This window comes from Trachymyrmex septentrionalis, unplaced genomic scaffold (genome assembly GCF_001594115.1).
Source record: "Trachymyrmex septentrionalis isolate Tsep2-gDNA-1 unplaced genomic scaffold, Tsep1.0 scaffold95, whole genome shotgun sequence".
Classification (NCBI taxonomy): Eukaryota; Metazoa; Arthropoda; class Insecta; order Hymenoptera; family Formicidae; genus Trachymyrmex; species Trachymyrmex septentrionalis.
This window is the reverse complement of record NW_017306139.1, coordinates 441,373-465,486: the sequence shown is the minus strand read 5'-3', so window position 1 is coordinate 465,486 and position 24,114 is coordinate 441,373. Positions and strand designations below refer to the sequence as shown.

The window sequence follows — 24,114 nt, the reverse complement described above, 5'->3', positions numbered from 1 at the left end:
GGCCTCTCTCAGGTTTCTCTTTAGTACGAACAATTCACGAACACAACGAACTCTAGATGGCTAAAATCATTCAAAATGCTCGAAAGGTAAAGTCAAATATTTGAATTATTAGATTAATTATTAAAATCTATAATTGTTACATTGTTTACACGCGCGCATAGATATGTAATAATCAGTGTAAAACTAATGACATCGTGCCATTTTAAAGAATATGTAAAATTCATTAAGTATTTTATATTGTTTTAGTTATTTATTAAAAAATGTTTATATTAATCTTTTATAAATTGAGTATTTTAATTTAAAAAAAATACAATATATTTATCACATATTTCTTGCAAACTTTTTGGAATAAATAAACAAACTATCATTTACATAAGAAAAATTCATTATATTTTCAACTTTTTTATAAAATAATACAAATATTAACATGAATCACATCAAATTAAAAATATTATAATCTAGACATAACTAAAAAGTTAAATAAACATGAAACATTAAAAAAAAATACTATATTAAAACACTAAGATTGTCATAATTTATAAAATGGGAATTAAGTTATATTTAACACTTACATATAAAATTAAAATATTTTTGGACAAAAATATTTTGTTAAATATTAACTATATATTTAAATAGAGAGATTTATTTGTATGAACAATTTTAACTTTTTAGCTACGTCTAGGTATTATAATATTTTACTTTTTTATATATTATATTTTACCTTAACTGCTTCTAACTAAATTCTAAATTTTTAACATTCACCTTTTTCATATTTAAAATAGATCCCTTCAATTTCTATGTATATATTGTCACCATACCGTGTCTGCAAATTCAATAAACGGAAAAAAACTTGATGCAAGTATGACTATTTGTAAATAATAACCTACTGAAAATAAACTGATGCAATATAATTCCGCTTGAGTGCTGGGATACCGTAGTCACTTTACTTTTCAAGTTAATCAGGTCTCTAAGATTCATTCGTAATAATTGTCTATGTATACCTAGTGCTTTGTAAAATATATCATTGTCATATATAGTTTGTATTTGTTCAGAAAATATCTATTAAAACTTGATTTTTCCTTGTTGAATTTGATCATAAACTTCTGATGTTAGTAATTGATAACCAAGCTTTGCATTTAAATAATATAATTTGTCTTCAACTTTGTACGAATTATATCCTTCCTCCTGAAGATCTTTCTTTTTCAGTTTGAATGTTCCTGCAAACCGTGAATAATTATCTAGTGTAACTTATTGTTAGTTTAATGTATTAACATATTCGCTTCATGTGTATTTCGAAAATACATACAAAATCAAGTGCACTTCATAATTTAGCTGTTCTCTAATTTCTCTCTTAATATATTATTTATTTTATATTAGCTAATAATATTCAATGCTTATTTTCAATACTTACACTCATATTTAATACATATTTCATAAGCATATTTTTTGAAACACACATTGTAATTTCATTAATTAAAGTTTGTACAACTTATAGACTGCAACATGAACAGCAAAAATATCGAGTATATTTATATATCTATACATAAACATATACCTGTGAGATCAATTTTCGTCAAAATTCTGATAAATTGCGGCCTGGCGTAAGCAGGTAATTGTTCTTGAATATCAATAGTTAATTTATTTATATCCAATGTTCCATCTGCATCGTAAATTGCTGCCATTCCTGCTTTGCCTTCAGTACCTTTGATCTGTCGATAATCATTATTATTTACTACTAAATCATGTTTATACAAAATATTGTAAGTCTTACGTTAATTCAGTTTATTAAGATTTTTTTGTATCAACATGCTAGTGTAACAGTATAAATATACATAAATTATTTTTCTTACAGAAAACTATTTGAAAAACGAAAATGAAATAATTATTACCTCCACACCGTATACTATGCAATCTCGATAATTAATAAAATTACTAATAATGGCTTCAATTTCGGAAGTCGATACATTTTCTCCCTTCCATCGGAATGTGTCTCCTGTTCTGTCCTTGAAGTACAAATAGCCCCATTCATCGGCAACAAGAATGTCCCCTAAATAAAATTACAATTATATTCACAAAATTGTTTAACTCAATTTTAACAAATTCTGTTATATTAACAGTTCTGTTATATTATCGATATAATTGAACAGCTCGTAAAAAACATGTACGACTTTCTTCTTTTGTTAAAAAATTTAAATTAATAGAAATATTTGAAATAATTATATTCCAAATAGTTACAAAGTTAGCGTTTTAATATACTTAATAAATAATAGATATTAAATTTTTTAAATACATTACTTTAAATATGAAGCGCCACTACGATCTGAATGTTAAGATATGTTGATTGTTATTATATATATTCATTTAAATGAATTAATTTCAGAAATGATAATTGCGTGCCGATATAATTATCAGACTTTCAACGCAATCAATTTGTGTGTGAAATATTAATAATCCCCCAAATTTCTCAAATTTAATCTTAAAAAACTGTAATAAACTTATTGCGAAAAATATTGCCTCGGCCGGGAGTCAAACCCGGATCTTTTGCATTCCGTGCGAGCGACCAAAGCCATTACCGGAGACTTTCTGGCAATAAGTTTATTAGAGTTTTTTAAGATTAAATTTAGGGGGATTATTAATATTTCAGATTAATTGCGTTGAAAGTCCAACAACTATGTCGGCACGCAGTTATCATTTCTGAAATTAATTTATTTGTATATAATAGTTTAACATCTTAACATTCAGACCGTAATGTCGCTTCGTATGGTGTAGTAAAAAGAAATCTATTATTTTTGCATTAAATTGAAGGCTTTATTTAGCATAGTTAGAATGATCCGATTTAGGTCAAATATGCACCGTTTTGTTCGATAACTTATTGCCATTTTGAAGATAATTTCATTATGCCTCTCTCATAGAAACCCTCGTCCCTATTGGCAAAAAACTGGGACAGTCGATTTTCACAAGCTTCTCTTGAGGCGAATTTTTCACCAGCAAAATCATTCGCCATAGACAGGAACAGGTGGTAATCACTTGGTGCCAGGTCCGGACTATAAGGTGGATGCATAAGAACCCCCAAGCTCCCAACCAAGCTCCCGGAGCTTCTGGCGAGTCACTATCGATGTATGTGGCCTGGCGTTGTCTTGATGGAACACAATTCCTCTCCTATTGGCCAAAGCTGGCCGCTTCTGGGCCGCTTCTGATTGCTTCTTTCAGACGATCCAATTGTTGACAGTACAGGTCCGAATTAAGAGTTTGGCCGTAGGGGAGCAGCTCATAGTAGATGATTCCCTGCCAATCCCACCAAACACACAGCAAAACCTTCCTGATCGTCAATCCTGGCTTGGCCACCGTTTGCGCCGGCTCATCGCGATTCGACCACGACCGTTTTCGCTTGACGTTGTCGTAAGTGACCCACTTTTCATCACCAGTAACTATTCGTTTCAGAAATGGGTCGATTTTGTTGCGATTCAGCAGCGATTCGCAGATGGAAATACGGTCCATGAGTTTTTTTGCGTTAACTCGTGTGGCACCCATACATCGAGCTTCTTTTTGTATCCAGTCTTATTTAAATGGTTCCAAACGGTTTTTTGTGCAATGTTTAGCTCCTGGGCAATCGAAACAGTGCTTACATGACGGTCGGACTCGACGACTTCCATTATTTTATCGACATTTTCGACAATTGGCCTTCCAGAGCGTGGTGCATCTTTGACATCAAAATTACCGGAACGGAATCGACGAAACCAAAATTGCGCGATATTGACTGTTACAGTATCAGGACCATAAACACTATTCACATTTTCAGCCGTTTGGCTTGCGTTTTCGCCTTTATCGAAGAAAAACTGTAAAATATGGCGTATTTTCTCTTTGTTGGTGTCCATCTTTGACACGCGCTCAAACAATACTGACTCAAGCAATCACAAAACTGTCTGAGAAGTTTTTTTAGTACGAAATCTTATCTTTCTAACGCCATTTGGCGTAATCCGATCGCACTTATACAACGCGAGATACAGATTACTAAAGCCATCTATTGGAAAAATAATAGATTTCTTTTTACTACACCTAATATTTAAAGTAATGTATTTAACATAAACGGTCTTGTTCCAATCTTATTGTTAAATTTTTTTATACATACCTGATAAAAAGGCAGAGTCGCCTTTTGTAAAAACATTATGAATCACTTTTTTCTCAGATGCTTTTTTGTCCACGTATCCTAAAAATGCCCTGGTTGGGTTATTTGGTGAGATTTTTCCAATAAACGCACCAGGTTCATCTATTAAATGAAAGATTTGATTTATGTTAACGATTAAGTTTTAAAATATTAGAAAGAATAACGCGAGCAATTATATTGATTGACAAAATTTTTACTTATTTGAACTTTTAAGAAAAAATTACTCTTCTATTTTAAAATTGTTGCATGTAATAATAATTACTAAAATGTTAGATATCAAATAAAATTAGATTAAACATCTTATTTTTCTACTTAATATTTATTATAAAATAATCTGAAGATTGAGAAAAAGAGAGCGCGCACACACCATCCGCTTTGATTATTCCCAATTTTTAAACAATCTCAATATCCAATTTTAAATATATTTGTTAAAACACAATATTAAAATCTTCTTAATTAAAATTTATACAGTATATTTTATACAGTGTACAAGATTTTAGCACAAATAGCAAAAATATCAATTATATATATTACTTATGTAAATAAATCTATGTGCATTTTCGCCAGAATTTTAAATATTATTAATCAATATTAAATCAATTGATCTTGTCCAATCAGCTTACTTGGTTCACAGACTTGACACAATCCTTTAGAATTGCGTATAGGTTCTCCATCCTCATTTACTTTAATCAGAGATACGGGATATACCGATGGTATAATTCTTGAAAAAAAACCTATTGCTCCCACTTTGTTGTCAATGTTCACTAAAAACATTTTTTAAAACATTTCTATAGTTAGATTTATCTTTATATTTTTTAAAACTCATATATTATAAAAATAACATTAATGCTCAACATTATGGCTTATGTAATAAAATCTGACCAAAATTGTTTTGTTAAGATTGAAACAATGCTGAATAACATCAAATATGAATTGATCTTATATTTATATAGTACTTTATGTATACTGACGTACAAAGAGCAAAATATTAAACTAAGTATTTTGTACTTACTGACATTAGCATTGCCTTCAGTTGCACCATAAAATTCCAGCACTTGTGGAATTTTGAATCGTTTTACAAATTCGTCCCATATCTGCGGTCTTAATCCATTACCGAAAATTAATCTAATATTATGTTCCTGATCCTCTTTTTTAGATGAAACTGCCAGAATATATCGACACATTTCCCCTATGTATTGACCAACCTAATATTTTCCAAAATTTTATCTAAGATATAAATGATATAACTTATGCAACTTATTAATAATATGCACTTATGATATAACTTATGCAACTTTAGTTTCATTAGTATGTAACAAAAATCAAAGCAAAAAGAAAGCAATACAATTCATTTCAAATAAAAATATAAAGAATATCTATTAATTTTGCGTTAAGCTGTGTAGAATAAATTATCAAAAACTATCTCATCTAACATCTAAGATTAACAAGCAATTAAATTAATAGAAACTTATACTTACAGTGCATTTATATTTAATACAATCAGCAAAATATGCGCTAGCACTAAACTTCTTCCTAATCACTGTCGTATGTCCGTATATTAAGGCTAGCCCTACAGCCATTATTCCTCCCGCTGTATGATATAAAGGCAAAGGTGTGTATACTCTATCAGAATCACGTAAAGTTCCCATATAATGTACTGAACTCGTAATAAAGATGTATCTGCAAAAGATATATATGATATATATATATACTATCTATTTCATTAAGTGCACGATTGCTCACTGAACGTTCAGTAAGCTCTTGCATCTGATTGGAATATTCCGTTAGAACTAAAAATATAAACCAAACAGATACAAAAGCTCACTGAGCGCTTAGCAAAAGCTCGCTGTGTTCGTTAGTGCTTCTGGATGCACCTATTCTCCTAAAACTATCATTTTATTTTTTAATTTTGAAAAGTTTTCGAAAATTTTAGATAGAAATTTTACAAGCTTGCGTTAAAAAAAATTCTTTTAGAAATCTTTTCATTTTTTTCTTTTCAAAATATTTTCTTAACAAGATTTAAGATAGCGCCGTCTTTCTGTGTGGAAAAACTATTTTCCACATAATCAAAATTCTTTTTGAAACACATCATAAACTCTATAACGTTTTTATAGAAAAAAAGCCAAAAAAACTTATGTGTAACATATCTACCTTGAGTTTGTAATAACAGCTGCCTTAGGAAGACCTGTAGTACCACTAGTGTAAATGTACAAAAGTTTATCGTGATAACCACTTTTTTCTTGTATTCCTGGTGGCACAGCCGGTGTGTCCAACAACAAGGTATTCAAATCTTTTTCTTTTAATCCAACTGACATTGCATTCGGGTGATTTCCGAATCTGTACAACGTTAATTTAGCATCTAATGACGAGGCGATGTCTGTCACAGCTGGAATTAATAGCTTTTATTAGAATTAATAATTGTCGAAATATCTGAAAAACTGTTCAAGAGAAATGATTAATGAAAAAAATCAATTCTACGCTTAGACATTATTTTTGTATTCTTCGGTTCTAACGTAAAATAGATAATAATTGTAAAGAAGGAAAGAAACAAATTTTTTCTCTGTGAATAAATTGAAATAAATTTTATTTCATTATTAAATTATAATTATTGATTAGTATTCTTACCATCAAAAAACTCGGTGCCATATATAAGTGCTTGACACTTTGCAATATTGATGCAATGCAAGAGACTGCTCTTACGCAAATTGGTATTAATCAAAGAAGTTATCACACCGAGTTTATTTAAACCTAACCAAATCGCAATAAATTCCGGTCGATTCTCCAATAGTAAAGCAATTGCGTCTCCTTTTTTATAACCATGTGTTTTAAATATCGTCGCAATTTTGTTACTAAAATCTTCTATCTGTTCAGAAAACATTAATAGGTGAGTATTCAGTCTGTTCTTACGATCTTATCTTACAATCATCTTACGTAATATGCTTATTAAAATGTTAATATGCTTTAATCAATCTATGACATTTCGATAAAAATGTACATATTAAATACGGTCTTAGATATAAAAATCGATTATGAATACCGATCATAGAATCATATACGAGTATACTTAATAGTATAATATAAATATGTGACAAAAGACTTTATATCCGAATGAAGCCAGAAAATCAGTCATTAAAAATTAAAATTGACATTGCAAGTTGTGAAACATTACATAGAATATTACAACGAAATGACGATTTAGAAAATTTATGTAATTTACAAATTCAAATCATATATTCTTAGAAATATAATGTATTTATATATAATTAAAATAATCAACAAATTGTGCTTTGATAAAAATCTTCGAGTAAAGCGTGGAAAAGAATTAATCGAATTCTTATAAATTTGCCAATTTCAGAATCATTTAAGGCGTCGGTAATTTTATTATATACATACATACATACATACATACACACATACATACACATATATATGTACATTTAAATCTCTTTGAGAAGGATCAATTAAATTTGAAGTGTCTTTATTGAATAAAATATAGTCTACGAATAAAAATAGTGTACTTTTTTTGTAAAAATAAGTGCTACCTGTTGAAAAGTCCATTCTTGATCTTCAAATATTAAGCAGATTTTATTAGGATGACGATTGACATGTTGTCTAAATATATCGGCGACGTTTCTATTTTTTCTTCCGTGACCGTGTACTGACCGCAACATTCTAATATATCCTATAAGTCCTCTGGAAAAATATAAAAAGTGCTCGAGAAAAACAAGTTCCAATTGAATTATTCGTTCTTGTGAAGAAGATATGCTATTTAGTCTATTGCTTAAGAATAACTCTTAAAGTTTATATGTTAATAATGTTTGAAATGAAAAAGCAATATATCCACTGAAAGAGTTTAATTATTTTATATCAAATTTTATTTAGATATAAAAGGCGATATAAATTTTAAATATTTATAGTGCCTGTATTATTTTATTTGATATGTTGCATTATATTTATTCTATAATTCTTGATTGACTCAATAATAAAACACGCATAGTGTTTGTCGATATGGACGATTACATTGAATGACCAACTAAGAAATTCCGTTATATGCTCTCGAGGTCAAGAAAAGAGGATGCTACGTTCACTTAGCAGTACTGCGGAAGAACAGCTAACAAGTTATAAGAAAGTGAGAGAAAAGAATATTCCTTATTTTATATTATTGTAATATGAGAGAGTCGCGCAAAAAGAAATGTGTATAAGTATTTCTTAGATAACCCGCTAGTGGGTTCTCTAATAAAGAGTTTTGTGTTATATTCACGTTGTTTATTTTGCGCAACAATTACCTAATTCCTATTGTTCTATTTTACCAAATTTCTTTGTAACTCTCATTAGCCTTAATCTTATTGTTATTTATTATTTTAAAGTTTAAAAGTCTGATTTAAATTATTTTTTGTTATTATATTATTGTACTTTCCAAGCATACGTTCATGAAATAAATCCTTTTTGTTATCACTCTTAAATCCTTTACATTAGTCTCATGCTTTGGCACGTCTACATATATGTTTATTTCCTAAGAATACATTTAATAATATTGCTGTCTTATTAAAATAATATGAATTGATAATTTAAATAATTAGACCATAACGAATTTTCTTTAACTTTTCATATTGTAAATTGCAAAAGGCATTGAATATGTTTTAATCATGGCCATGACCGAAACCTAGATCTCAACCACGGCCACAGCCATGACCATGACCATGACAATAGTCAGATCTATTAGGTTAAGTAAAAAGTCATCGTGTTTTTTTAAAAGACATCTATCAGTAAAAACCGCAATTACTTTCTTACCAACAATATAAATATATCTTAATAGAGTAAAGTTTCAGCTTTAAAAATCTCTTTTTTAAATTATACGATACGACAATTTTTAATGGAGTTATGAGCAATTAAAGTCAAAATAATTCTTTTATTTAATCCGCGATAACTCAGTAATCAAAAGTCGTAGGAATATTAAAAAAAAACGATTTTGTAGGGAAAGTATCAAGCTTTCACGATAGGTAATCGAAAATTTTCTCAAATTCGTTTTGGACACGTTACAAATCCACAAAGTGAGAAGAAAATTTTTCGTCTTTTTCAGCTCGTAGTTTTTGGTATGTAAAAATTATCAAACTCATATAAACTTAAAAAATGTGATAAGCTTTTAAAAGTAGAGATTTCAAGCTTTAAAACCCTTTTTTTAAATTTGAATTTCATTCATTATTGACGAAGATATTGTATATACAACTTTGAGCTAAAAAATACGCGATGACTTTTTACTCAACCTAATATAATCATGATTATATAGTCACGGTTATAAATTAGAACTACAATAAAAAAATGTATGTTCAAAGACTCAAATCACTGCAAACACGCGAAACACATTTATCTATTAATATGTTTACTCCAGAATGAAGCGAGACGAAAGTAAAATACATATTATGTTATAAACTTTTTATTTTTATAATTTTTTCAGACTTTTTATGATTAAGGTTCAATAAATTTTTCTGTGAGATCCCAAGCAGAACAACAAATCATTATGATATCAAAATGATGTCAAAATGACTCCAAAATGATCATTAAAAGTCATTTTTCAATCATTTCCGATTCATTTTTATTTGTTATTTTGACGTTATCGTGACTTGTTCTGCTTGGGATTAAGAATTCATTGAAAATTTAATTGTTATGAAATATTAACATATTGTATATGATAAATAAAAAGAAAAAGAAAACGTAACATTTTTTTCTTTCCATTTCTTATGGACACTATTATAAAATAAACATCTTAAAAAAGTAAGTATCTCGATATTTCTATAAAAATACTAATAATACATGTTAGCATAGATAAAAGAAAAGTTATAGTATGTAAATAAACAACGTTAAACAACGTTTATTTAACAGAATATTTTAAAAAGAAACTAGGCAAGTTTTTTTTTATTTCTGTATTATAATAAAATTATATTTTATGTACTTATAAGAATATTAACAACACACACAATTCTATGATTATATTCATAAATGTATCTGTGTTTATACAAACTCTTGTTATATTCATATCAAAGTTCAAAACTTGTGCGCAATATAATCGTGTGATTATCGTAACTATAAACGCTATATGACCTTTGCTTCAATTTCTAAACTGCCTTTTTTTACATGTAAAAAAAAGTGAAATAAAAAAATATTACAAGTTGAAATAAACTTTTTGCTCTTTTTTACTTCGACCAACTGCGCTTTACTTTTCGATTTATTTCTACTCTGCTATTTTCTTGCTTTAATTTTTAATATGCCTTGTATATCTAGTTTCTGGTGAAAGTTAGAGGTAGAGAGCATTTTACGACACTGATAATTTTTTGCGCGTATCTTCTATTCCATTACAACATAACGTTTAAAGAGTTAATAAAAATCCATTATATGTATATTATACTTATAAGATAAAATTACTTCTAATTATTTCTACTTACATTTACATAAAAGAAAAATTGCTTTCCATTTTAAATATGCAAATAAATATGTTTTTTCTTTAATGTAATTCTTTAAAGATGTAAATTTATATTAAATTAATGTAAATTTCTATAACAATGTAAACTTTTTTATGAATCACCTACATATATACATTTTATCTATGTATACCATCTATAATATATTTATTTTAAACAGTTCTATGAGCAAAGTAAAGAAAAAATATATTACAATTTATTAGTCAAATAAATTTATAAAATTAAATTATAAAAAATGAACTATTACAAAAAAACCAAAATAAAATTTTTTTGTATTATATTTTTTGTTTACGTACTTACAAAGTTTACATATGCAATTCTCTTTGTCTTCAAATGGACTATTATTAATGTTTCCATCAATATAAATTAACTTCAATTTCGGTCTAATTTACTCTTCATTTTATTTTAGTATTGCAAGGATTAAAAAAAAATGTAGAGTGAATTAAATTAAAATTAAAGCTAATGTACATTGATAGAAACGGACATAAGTCATATATACATCCGATTGAATTGTATGTAAATCAGCAATTGTTAGTGATATTCATCTTATCCCCAGACAAAGTTTAATAATTAAAATTTTATGTAAGATTAGCTCTCTCATATATTTTATAAAAAAAAAAGAATGTCAAAATAAAAACAAAGCTGCTCAGTTTAGTTTAAATTCAATTAAGTGCGCGAATTTTTAAGGTTTTTGAAAACTATGGAAACGGTGAAAAAAAAAATGTAATGATGTGTTGTAAAAATCGATTTAATAAACGTACAGCACGAACACTTTATATCTTGTGTACATTAAGGGATGTCGAAATATAAGGGAATTTGAAAATAAAGAGTTACGCCAATGCTTAGTTCCTTTATGTCACTAAAGCTACATAGCGATGTATGAGAAGGAAACTCACGACTAGTTTTTTTATTTTTCCTTACTTTTACCACAGATCTCCAAAAGGCGTGGCCTTCGATAAGATTACCCGACGTCTGAATTCTAACGATTAATGTCATCACAAGCAAGATTTATTGTTATGTACAATTATAAAAATTACAAGGCTGTAATTTTTATACTTTAATACATTGATTAACATTATATAAATAAATCTTTATCCCATAGAACGTATATTAATAGCTAAATGAATGATATAATTAAAATCATTGAATAGAGTCTCATTTTTTAATGATGCGTGATCAATTCTTTATATAACAGACTTATACAACAAGCAATTATTTAGTTAATTGCAAAGTTAAAGTCAATAATTTGAAAAACAAGTCAATAATTGGAAAAATAGAAATTTTCCTTAACTCACTTGCAATCCCGTGGTATTGTCTTCAGGGCAACGTAAAACCATCTCATGCGGCCACCGGCGACAAAGTAGGCAACGGAGATCACTATGAGCAATTGCACGAGATAAACCGGACCCATGTAGATGACTATTACGGCCAGTGCTCCAACCGCGGCTATCAGCAGCAACATAATGAGAGTGAGACGTCGCAGAAACCGGCCGACCGTTCTCCAACGACTTGTACCCGCGTTGAGATCCCTTTCTGATCTCAATGCGCTCGCGCTGGCACGTGTTGTCTGGGCGTCCTGGTGCGTACCTGATGGTGCATTCGCTATGTGCCCCACTCCGGACGTTGCCCTCGAGACATCGCATCTATTGGCGCTGCTCTCATGTAGCGGTGTCGGCGCCGATGCCAACGCCGAGACCGACGTGGACGTCGACGCCGACACCGGGGATATCCCTACAAACCGGGTCTCGCCGCGCTCGATATCCTGCAACATAATCTTTATGAATGATCCAAGAGTAATTACATGGAAAAAACAGCAAAGACTTTATCTAACAATTTCCTTTCAACTATTGAGTTTCAAACAGAATGCATTTGGGAGTTTTCCAGCAACAGACACAAATTGACACAAGAGTTCATTCTATCCTTGTTTAATAATCAGTAAGAAACTAAGAATAACTCTTGTGTTATGTTGATTTATGTCTGCTGGAAGACTCCCTTATGTGACCTTTCAACTTGTAAGTCATTACCACATGATAAGAGACTTCTAGATTTATTAAGAGTTTTACAGTTTTTTATTACATAACGCATAGAATGAAACCAGTGGAACAAAACTAATAATTATTCAATCAAATACATAAGATTGACGTGAAATTTTTTTTATCCCTTTATATTTTTTTTTATCCTTTTATATATTTTTGCAACGTCAGTAAACAAGAGTTGACATCTTATCTCTAGAATATAATTAAGTCTTCGATTATCATGGTAGATTACGAAAGATTTGAGACTTGTAAAAAAAAAAAACAGGTCAAATATTTTTCTTTCCACTGTGGTTTGAAATATTCTTAGCTTCATGTATTTTCAAGTTTTCCAGTCGTTGACTGACTAGAGCACACTGCAGGGTTTCTAACTTAGCCGACTACTTTCTAACAATTTAGTTTCTCCTATCAACTGTATTTTTAGCAGAATATAACCCAGTTAAGCTAAAATAATCCGATTTTACACGCCGATATCGTACTGTTACCAACCATATACCTGTTACTTTCCTTTATAAAAATGCTAAACTGCAATCCAATAGATAATTAATTAATATCTATCGCCTTTCAAGTTTATTTAGACCGTTAAATCTAGTAAAAAGTGTGCGAATTACATATTTTAAAAAAGATACAAATATATGTATATACCGTGTACGAATTCGAGTATCTCAAGTTCTCACATTTCTTTTCGTACGTAGATCTTTTCCTTTCTCGAAACTTTAATCGAGTATCATTTTTTTTTTTTCGTTACAAATACGTAAATACTAATTTAATATTTCGATTCTAATTAAGAAACTATGCTTTTAATCTTTGATAATTGACACAGCTTTCTAATCGACGAGGTCCGATTGTCAAAATAAGATATATGGCACCATCTAACGTTGCTTCCTAGAAGCTGATGATTGCAAATTTTTGTTAGCGTTCTCGCTATCGATAAGTTCGTGTATTCCGCATCATTAACGCTTGTCACTTCCAGTTAAGAGCATTTCCAGATGAAACGAATTGTACTGAATTATTCCGTTCGTCGCACGTTATACTTACTACAAAGATAGAACCGTATTTCCGCGCAGCATGTGTCTTAAACGGAGCTAGCACGCATTTTTGCAAGATTCTTTTAAATCGCGTTTGCCGCGCGTGAATACGTCACGCTCGAATCGCCATCGAGAATGTTGCTGCCTTCACGGTATTGAGTTACTTGACGGTTGACATATCCGCACGAATGTATAAAAGGTTACTTGAAGGCTTTATATAATTCGGAGGACAATTTGTAGCAGATTTCACCTAATGGAAACCTCCAAGTCTCCATATTCCGTACTATAATCAATAATACGACGATACTGCTACCTCGTGGTGAAAAACGGTATTTTTTAAACAATGATTAATAATAGGATTTGATTTTGATTCATGTTCTAATATATGCATGTATATTTCATATTTGGTTTAATTTCGAAGAAGTATATATCGATTAAGTGAAACGTCCACATATATATAAAAGTAATTAAATATTAGTTCAATATTTAATAATAACGATATCATAGATATTTGAAATATAAGTATATTTATAATACATCGAAATAGAAATATACAATATTATCAGCTTCTATAACTTATAATTTTTTATCGTTTTATTATTATATATATAATATAAATAATAAACAATAATAAGATTTTACTAGGACCGACATGAAATCAACCACTCAAGTATATATTCAAGTCTATGACGGTCAAAGCTAGATCTTCCAAATGATTCACAGTGAATTATCTATATCCTATATATGTACATGCATATATATCATATTTTTGTAGTTATTCAAAACTGCGTGCCGAAATTTTTCCAGACTTTATCAAACGCAATTAAACTACTGCAATAATATCACAAGTTAAATTAAATTGACAAGTAAATTCTAAATCTTCAATCCAATATCATATTATAAGGGTGTTAATGTACTGAAAAATTGTTTGAATAAATAATAAAATGATGAAATCCTGAAAGACTAGAAATGTTAAATTGCTGTGATGAAAAAGTAAATAATTAAAATTTTATTTCAACAAGATTTAATTTACTTCCTTAAATGCGGAATAATATTAATAATAAGTGAAAACGAAATAGATCATAGATTATTAGTATTATTTCGAATTAAGAAAATTAATTAAATTTTATCAAAATAAAATTTTAATTATTTACTTTTTCATTGCAGCAATTATTTTACATTTTCAGTCTTTCAGGGTTTTATCACTTTACTATATATATAAATGAAACAGTAAAATTATAAGTTATAGGAGCTGATAATATTGTATATTTCTATTTCAATGCATTCAATATACTTTCAAGTTATCCCACGGAAGTTAGAGTTAATATATGCAGGGTCATGATCCGATTACATAAATCACCTCAAACCACTGCAGTTTTAATTATGATTCAGCGGAAAATAACTATCATTGATATCTGAATAGAAATATCAGATTTATACTTAAACGCTTATAAAATAATAAAAAATATGCCACAATGATTACAGCAAGAGGAACACTTAAAAATGCATAATTTTCTAGTAAATTTTATTCCAAAATTTCCTTTGCACAATATGCTTTTAACTTTTAATTATGTTTGATATACTTGCATGATAATACAAATTTACATCGCTTTCTTATAGTATGGTATACATATGTTAACTTCTATTAATATTTTATACTAATAGTACATAAACTAATAAATTTTTGTGGCAACAATTTATTATCTATATAAGATATGTGTCATAATAAGTGTCATCAAAGGAAGAAAAGATCAAGAAAAAAAGTATTTCTTAATTTTAATAAACAAAAAATACGTTCCGTTTGTGTACGTCTGTTTGTGTCGTCTAACTTATTTTACATATAAATATATGTGCACATTTTTCAGTCTCCAAGAATATAAAAAGTAATTTGTTTCCTAGAATGAAATCATGTCAATTTATCAGTTGTATCTTGTGTTTCATTAAATATTGAATATCAAATCAAGTATTAAAGTAGTTTGCTTATTTAGACAGAGATTAATGCAATCGTAATAGAAATCGTTCAAAAGTTATTACTTAATATAAAATAAAAGAAAATGAAAGAAATCGAAAGATGTGTGAATTAATACTAGTTTTTTTACGAGATTTAACTTAGACAACAAATTTAGACAATTAAAATTTATCGTGTATAATGTTATGTAAATAGGTATATTGGAAAAAATGTTATGTAAATAGATATATTGGATCGGAGGAAAAGTATTTTGTTAGTTCAAAATTATATATACAATAATATAAATTTAACTTCGTTAAAAATGATCAAAATTTAAATTTGAAAAAGGGTTTCAAAGCTTGAAATCTTTACTTTCGAATTACTATATTTTTTGAATTTATGTGAATTTTGTAATTTTTATATATAGAAAACTATGAGCTGAAAAAAATGGAAAATTTTTTTCTTATTTTGTGCGTATCACGTGCTAAAAAAAATTGCGAAAATTTTCAACTATCTATGTCGTGAAAGTTTGAAGTTTTCCTTACAAAAATAAATAACAAATCGAAGGACTCTATACAAAACAAATAATAATAAGTAACGAGCAAAGTAAGAGTCAACATATTTCTTTGAAATTAACAAAAAATATATATTATAATTAACAGAGATAAAATTACATAACGTAAAAATTAGAATCGAAATTACGAAAATGATTAAAAGTTACAAGTTTTGGCTACCGGATTGAGCCCTCTTCAGACATTAACATAACGAAAAAATCGCAGAATAAAATCAATTATCGCAAATGATCGCATATTCAGAACATTCACAGTTCGGGTGAGTCTTGATGTTTAGTTCAACATTATTTTTGTACGATTGAACCGTCAAATGTATTAAAAATATCTTGGCAAATATCTCGGTATCACAAAAAAATCTACGCGTAAATAAATTAAAATACCGGAAATCTAATAAAAAATAATAAAAAAAATATATAATAAAAACTCACCAGAAATCATATGTAAGAAATTCAAACTAGCGTGTCCAAAAAGGAATAAAAAACTTTTTAAATATACAGCAAGAAGGAACGCAGATGTGTAAGATAGACATTACGTGTCGATTATTATATACGTTCAGTAGTGCGGATTAACACAGACTGAGAGAGGAGACGGATTGTTAGTAACAGAAAGTCAAACTTTAACTTTTCCTTACAAAATCATTTTTTAAAAATGTTTCTATGATTTTTTTATTATTGAGTTATTCGCGAGTCAAGTAAAAAGGAACATTTTGACTTTGATTACTCATAACTCCATTAAAAATTATTGTACTACAATTAAAAAAAAATTTTTTTTAAGTTGAAACGTGCTCTATTGAATAGTATTATACTAATTTTTTAAATGTAAAATATATAGAAATTTGATTTAAAAATGTAATATTACTATCCTTATATATAATGCGTAATGGAAAAAATAACAGTAATATCACATTTTTAGCTCAAATCTACATAAATTCTATTTTTTTTTAAATTGGCAATTACACCATTTGATAGAGCAACGTTTTAGCTTTAAAAATCTATTTTATTAATTACGGTACGATGATTTTTAATGGAGTTATGAGCAATCAACATCAGAATGCTCTTTTATTTAATCCGCGTGTAACTTTGTAACAAAAAATCGTAGAAACATTTTTTTAAAACGAATTTTTAGAAAAAACTTTAAGCTTTTACGTCAGATAGTCGAAAATTTTGCAATGAATATATTCTGTATATAATTTTAAGTCAACAAGATTCCGCAGAACTTTTTCTCCGACTCAATATTTTATATATAATTAATTATATATAATTGTATAATAATACTATATAAAATATGTCAATTTTTTATATAATTATATACATGCAATTATATATAACATTTTCTCCCGGATATTAGAAATTTTTAATATTGCGAAGATATAGTCAAATTTTATAAATGTTATTTTCGTATATGTAATATTTTTAAATAGATTTATCTGTAAATATATCTAATTAAACAATCATTCTATGAACATATACTTTATTTATTATAATTAATAATTATGTCATAGCGAATTATATTTTAATGAATTTTAATGCAAAAAGGGGGAGGAAATATGTTTGAAATATGAATATACATTACGCAGTGTTTAAATTGCTTAAAAATTGTCTCGCTATTTTATCTATATATTTGTACATACAATTCAAATAAGTAAATAAAAATGCATTCGAAAATAAGTGTACACTGTTATGAAAATACTTACACAATCTTTGTCCATGTGTGTAACGTTTATTACATTGTTATGATTAATTGACATCTTTGATATAGTATCCGCCATGTATAATAATGTTGAAAAACACAGACTGATTTCATAAAAATTATTTTTACGAAAGAGATATATTAAATTATCCAATTACGATTCGTTTGATTAATTTAACTTTTAATTAGATTAATTTGTAACACAAAGACTAATATATAAAATTAAGAAATTAAAATTTTCTTAGTAAAAACGTTTCTTGATATTTGTCATTCTTATATATTATTATCAATTATATCTAAACAATTCACAAAAGTCACGTTTTATAACGCGCTCATCGCACATACACCGAATAATTCTTGCAGAATGATTGCCCCGCGTAACGTCTCTGACGATTTGATAATAAATATGAGAAAATTCCACAGGGAAGATAAACTTCTGTGTAGTTAAAAGCACTTAGACACGTCCACTGACCGATTCGATTCCTGTTAGCGTGCGGACTAAAATGAAATTGCAACGGTAAGTCAGTTGGCCGTTCATGAAAGCGTCTTCCCTCCTTCCTTTCACATGTATACCGGTTCTTGAAACTATCCATTCGCCTATTTGTGGTTTTCGCTTTATTCAATGAGGAGAGGGAGAGATAGAAGAGATAGTAGCTACGCAGGACTGTGATTGCGCTGACAAAAAGTGCAGGATGAAGCGACAATGGTACATGACCTCATTTCATAACAACTTTAATTCTTTCGCTTTTCGCGAGACGCGTTCACAATTCATTTCCGTGACATCATTAGATCAATCTTTATATTCACAATTCCTTATACATAAATGTATAAGGAACTTATTGTCAAAACCGATTTGCAGTAAACTATAAGTTTTATTATAATAAATATTTATAGAAGTATGATTTTCTTCTTTTCAGATTAAAATAATTTTGCATACATTTTAATAATTTATTGTGATTTCAATGAGAGCCTCAATGACTTTATTTTATTTGTCATACTTTTAATTTGATTATGTTATTTATTTGTGTATAAAATGTATAAGTCACTAAAAATTTTCATAGATCCAAAGAACATATTATAATATAATTAAGTTATGAAAATTATTGTAATACAATAATATTATTGTATTATATTTAAGATGATATCCTTTTTATGAAAAGGATGAAAAAATCATAATTATAAATGTTATGAATATAAGATATAAATGTTTTATAATATTAGCATTTCAATACGCGCGATAATCCAAACTTTGACGTAAAGTCACGCATTCAACCTCATCAATTTTCAAAGTATTTGTCTTCACATTGATATCCTCTTCGAGTTGAATTTGCGTTTTGAGCAAGTAACGTAGCGATGCCTCTGCCTGTAATAATAGAAGATTACTGTTTGCGCAAAATTTATTACATCGGTTTTGCAAATGGAATTCTGTAATTAGAATTCTGTATAAAAGGAGTGTCACAAACCTCGCAAAGCATTCGCTGCAAATTTGCCACGACATTTCGTAACTCGTGTATCTCCTTTACGAGATTGGCTTCGACTAAATCCTGAGTATGTTCAATACCTGGACGTTGACATCGATGTCCTAGTCTTGTATGAGCCAGAGCTATATACCCTTCTTTCTCAGCTATCGACTTCTTTATGTATGTGATATTGCTTGACATCGCGGTAACTTGTTTTATTATCTACAAATAAATTCTAATAAAATTACAAAATAAGTAATAGCAAAACTTTTACGAGTTAAGATATAAAATCGCTCTATCGACAGTTTCCTTGACTATTCAACTTTTTCTATATATCGAAAATTAACCGGAGATACTTTTCTTTCATTTTATTATAGATTTCGAAAACAGAAATACATAAACTTGTCATCTGATGAAATCTTAAATTAATAATTAATTAATATCGAGATTTGTGCCAAAGGTAGATTATTACGTTCATTTTTTTTACGCACCTCCGAGTGCTGAAGTTCCAGTTTTGTTTTGGCTTCTCGAGTCTGTTCAATACGTTGTTTGAAAGCTTCATTTGTGATATTCTTCTGGTTATTTAATTCATCAATCGTTTGTTTAATTATCGTATCAATGTAACATCGCAGTTGCTTTGCACTATTCATTTCTTTATTTGCATCAATAACATTGTTGTTTGTTTGGAGTTCCCATTCATTTAACATTACTACCCTATGTTTAACAGTCCTTTTGTATATGACTTCTGTATTCTTGAATATTTCATACAATTAAAATTATGTATATATATCATAGATATGTAAATAAGGTAATTTTGCTAAATTGATCTTATACAAATATTTTATTTTTCTTTAACATATTTGCTTAGATTTCCAGATAGCACAAAATGTTTATGATAATTATTATTATTTATTTTTTGAAATTTATTAGTGGTTATATAAATATTTTGTACACATTTTATATAAAGCTTTATTTGAAATATTATTAAAATATAGACTAGATATTTTATATAATATATAATATTTATGATAAATATAAATAAATATTTCTAATAATAAGTACTTTTTACTTGGATAATATCTTATTGAGTATTTTGGTAGAATTTACTACAACATTTACAATAAATATTTCATAATACTTATAATAAATGTTTATGATTTGTGCAATCTGATCATACAAAGATCACAAAAATATTTACAAAATATTTAAAATAAGTCTTATAAATTAATTATTTACACATAAAACAATTATGACAATTATTTTTATTTATTTTAATTAACATTTTAAATAATTATACTATTTTATAAGTATTTTATAAATATTGTGTGCTATTTGAGTCATTATTATCGAACTAAAAACGTACAAAAACTAATTTCGTATCTAACTAATCACGTATAAAAATCAAATCCTCCTTTGTTATTTGTTATATCATAAAGCAATTGTAGATATGTAAATAAGATAATTACTAAGTATCTTACATCTTATGTAAATATCTTATTTTTCTTTAACATCTTTTCTTAGATCATTATTATCGGACATAAATAGCACGCGAATAAAAAAATCCGTCTTTGTTGTTCTCAATATCATAAAGCAATATACAGGATGTATCTTAAAAAGCGCCTACTAATCATATAGCAGCACTATTCCTGATCGAAAACTGAATCGAAAATTCCTGAGTCATTTTCAAATTTTCGCAGTAGTTAATGAAATATTATTTTCTAAAGATTACAAAATAAGAGAGTAAAATCAACACATAAGACAACTTTAAAATATCTTTCAGTATTTTTTGTGAAATATCTTAAAGATGTTTCTTAAAGAATTTTTAAAGATATCTTAAAGTTATTTTATGTGCTGATTTTATACATTCTGCTTATTGAATAACTAAAAAAAAACTACGAAAATTGCAAAATATTAGGCGAATTTTTTACTCAGTTTTTGTCAGGAATAGCGCTATATTAAAACACACACACACACACACACACACACACACCTCCTGTATATAGCTGCCCTGCAAATGAGAATGGATTGAAATGGATTAAAATGGATTCAAATTTTTAGAAATACGGATTCATGAATGTTAAAATGAATCCTTTTCAATCCTGAATGCATTTTTATTCATTTATAAAAATTGCATAGAGCATATATCTATGCCTTTCAATCTAAAAATAATATTAGCATTTTTCTTGCATCGTGAATACTACTTAATTCAGAACTATAAATAGAAAGTACAATTTTTTTAATTCAGTTAAATTTAAAAATAATATCAGCCATTTCTGTGCAATGTGAATTCAATATTCTCAATATGAAATGCAGTTTTTCAATCTGATTGAATAAAAAAAGTTTATATTTAAAAAAATTATAAATGCTACTTAATCAAAATTACTTATTCAAAATTATAGGACATTTTTCGTTTTAATCCATCTAAGTTCAAAAAAGTAACGTAAAAAATAATTGAGCTATGTTTTTTTATTTCTCTTTGATTAGAAGTAATATGAATGATCGACGTGAATACTCGCAAACCAAGTAGAACACTAGCCCGAATATTACACTGATCACGGTGCGCGACATCTCGGCCAAGCGAGATTAGGTTATCCGACATTTAAATGTTGTCTCGTAGTAATGTAAATTGTTTATATTTTATTATGATAATATGAAATGATAATATTTTTATTATATCTATATAATTTTGTGCACTTGTGGTTTAGCTGGTTGTAATTGAAGTAGAGAATAAATAACACATTTACCAATTAAAGAAGTGGTGTAGCGGGTAACGTAGAAAATTCATAATCCAGAAGTCCTGTGTTGTTTGAATTCCATTAAGGTGCATTTTTTAATACCAATTTGAAGTAATTAATTTCAGGTATAATATAAATATATTATAAATATCTTAGGAATAAAATTTGTAACCCTTAAATATAAATGTGTTCTTTTTTTCGAATATTAAACTAATGCCAGCTCGGATCTATTTCAATCCATTCAATCTCCATTTTCATGGATTTAAAGTACACATTAAAAGAATTTTAATCCATTTTAATTTATTCTCGTTTACTGAATGTTAAAGGTTAAACGTTATCAACTGTATTCCGATAATAATGTATGTAAATTACATACGATACTTGATACTTTTCAACAACGTTACGCACGACTTGTCGAGAGGCGAAGTACCATGATAAATACTCAGATTGAAATCAGTTTCTTTTAAAGTTACGTTGCGACGATCGATATGTAAATTGTCTTCCTTATTCTTTAGATCATGATCAATATGATATAATGTGGCTTTTAATTTACGGATTTGTTCGCAAGTATTTTTTAATATTCGATCCAACAGATTTTCCGCTCCTTGTATTACCTGACACTCTTTCAATAGATTCATTTCGACATCGTCGTAAACCAAGTCAATGCTCAATCTACGTTCTCTGTGACAAAATATTCTTTTATTAGAAAATTAGCTTAAAAAAAGTGAAATTTGCTTAACAAATTGCTTAACAATTAGGGAACATTAGTAACCTAGCAGTGAGACATTTTTTGCAAATTGCAAGAGCGTTTCTTTTTACGGACTTCAGTACATTTATAATTCGATCTTTATATATAGACAACGCATCAATTTCCAGAGCAGTGTCTTTCCTTATACGCAGCAATTCTTCTTTGCGAAATTCAATGTCATTGAGTTTTTCTAACAGCCGATGATCTGTTTCCTCCTTATTAGCTTTTACAATTTCCTTGGCAGACTCACATGCGAGCGTCGCCTCGGCTAAGAGCCGATCCGATAATTCTCTTTGTGCCTCGGAACATCGATGTCTGAATTCATCAAAATTATAGTTTCATATCAAGACAAAAAAAAAGTCTGATTATGAGTGCGGATGTATGTACGATGCGCGAGCGTTAATTTACTGTTAAAAATGTATTTGCTTTCTCTTTAATTACATCCGGAATAGAGCAACGTTTGAAATCTCAAATTGCACAACTTGATGAGCTTTCCACAAAGAACATGGTAATTTTAGCTGGATTTTTCGCATAATGTCACACGCATGACTTATTGATACCTGAACTGATTATTGTGATGCCATGCGTCCAATGTAAACCTTGTAGAAGGAGAAAATACACGATGTACGTCAATATCAATTTCCGCCATACCGCGATGTGGTTTCGCTTAAGACAAAAGATCGTAATTCGCAATATTTTTAATTTCAATGAAACATTATTCACGAAGACTTAATTCCCAATATGTTTGCTCGTTCCCAAGGAAACGTTTCCGTTTGCTATCAACTCCATGCAACAATTATTATCGAACTTCGTTCGCGACAATTTATATTGACGTAAAAACGTATGCATAATGCATGTTAAATTTTAATAGTAATTATAAAAACAACAGCGAAGTTTATTTTATGTAAATTATTGCAAAAAATATTTTCTTTATCTGTCACATTTTTAGTTTATTATAAAAATATTTTTTAGTTCTTTGATAATAAGAAAGATTACTGTGATAAATCCCTGGTGAAAAAATTTCGCTGAAATTTCACTAAAAAAGTGAACTTTTTAGCTAACATATTGAAAAATCACTGAAATTGAACTAAATTTCTCTGAAATTTTGCTGAAAATGAATTTATCAGCTAAAAAATCGCAGAAATTAATCTGAAATGTTGAAATTTTGCTGAAAAGTATTCCAATAAAATGTGGAATAATTTCAGCGAAATTTGCAACAGGTTCTTATGGTAAATAAGTTAAATAAATAATAATGATTAA

The 24,114-nt window shown here is 28.3% G+C and overlaps 1 protein-coding gene across 2 annotated transcripts; it reads right to left on the bottom strand.

Annotated features, from left to right (window-relative positions):
• Window positions 1–762: 762 nt before the first annotated feature.
• Window positions 763–23,626, bottom strand: LOC108756146 (long-chain fatty acid transport protein 4). 2 transcript variants are annotated; one of them, XM_018499748.1, is made up of 16 exons: window positions 23,415–23,626; window positions 22,879–23,169; window positions 22,515–22,787; window positions 19,863–20,085; window positions 19,375–19,593; window positions 11,937–12,403; window positions 7,708–7,858; window positions 6,791–7,028; window positions 6,317–6,551; window positions 5,644–5,845; window positions 5,178–5,370; window positions 4,789–4,929; window positions 4,130–4,267; window positions 1,890–2,047; window positions 1,556–1,709; window positions 763–1,217 (listed from the first exon to the last, which is right to left on the bottom strand). In XM_018499748.1, the coding sequence occupies exons 1-16, from the start codon at window positions 23,501–23,503 to the stop codon at window positions 1,063–1,065; spliced, it is 3,327 nt and encodes a 1,108-aa protein (XP_018355250.1). In that variant the 5' UTR covers window positions 23,504–23,626; the 3' UTR covers window positions 763–1,062. The 2 variants fall into 2 exon arrangements, with proteins under 2 accessions (XP_018355250.1, XP_018355249.1); XM_018499747.1 differs by lacking the exons at window positions 19,375–19,593; window positions 19,863–20,085; window positions 22,515–22,787; window positions 22,879–23,169; window positions 23,415–23,626 and adding an exon at window positions 17,916–18,032.
• Between the last annotated feature and the right edge of the window lie 488 nt (window positions 23,627–24,114).

Bases quoted from the DNA above. Each gene is read 5' to 3' on its own strand.
- LOC108756146 (XM_018499748.1), bottom strand. From the start codon at position 23,503: ATGGCGGAAATTGATATTGACGTACATCGTGTATTTTCTCCTTCTACA. The intron at 7,029-7,707 runs GTAGCACTTATT...TTTTCTGAACAG, and splicing joins AAGAATGGACTTTTCAACAG to ATAGAAGATTTTAGTAACAA. The intron at 1,710-1,889 runs GTAATAATTATT...GATTATCGACAG, and splicing joins GCATAGTATACGGTGTGGAG to ATCAAAGGTACTGAAGGCAA.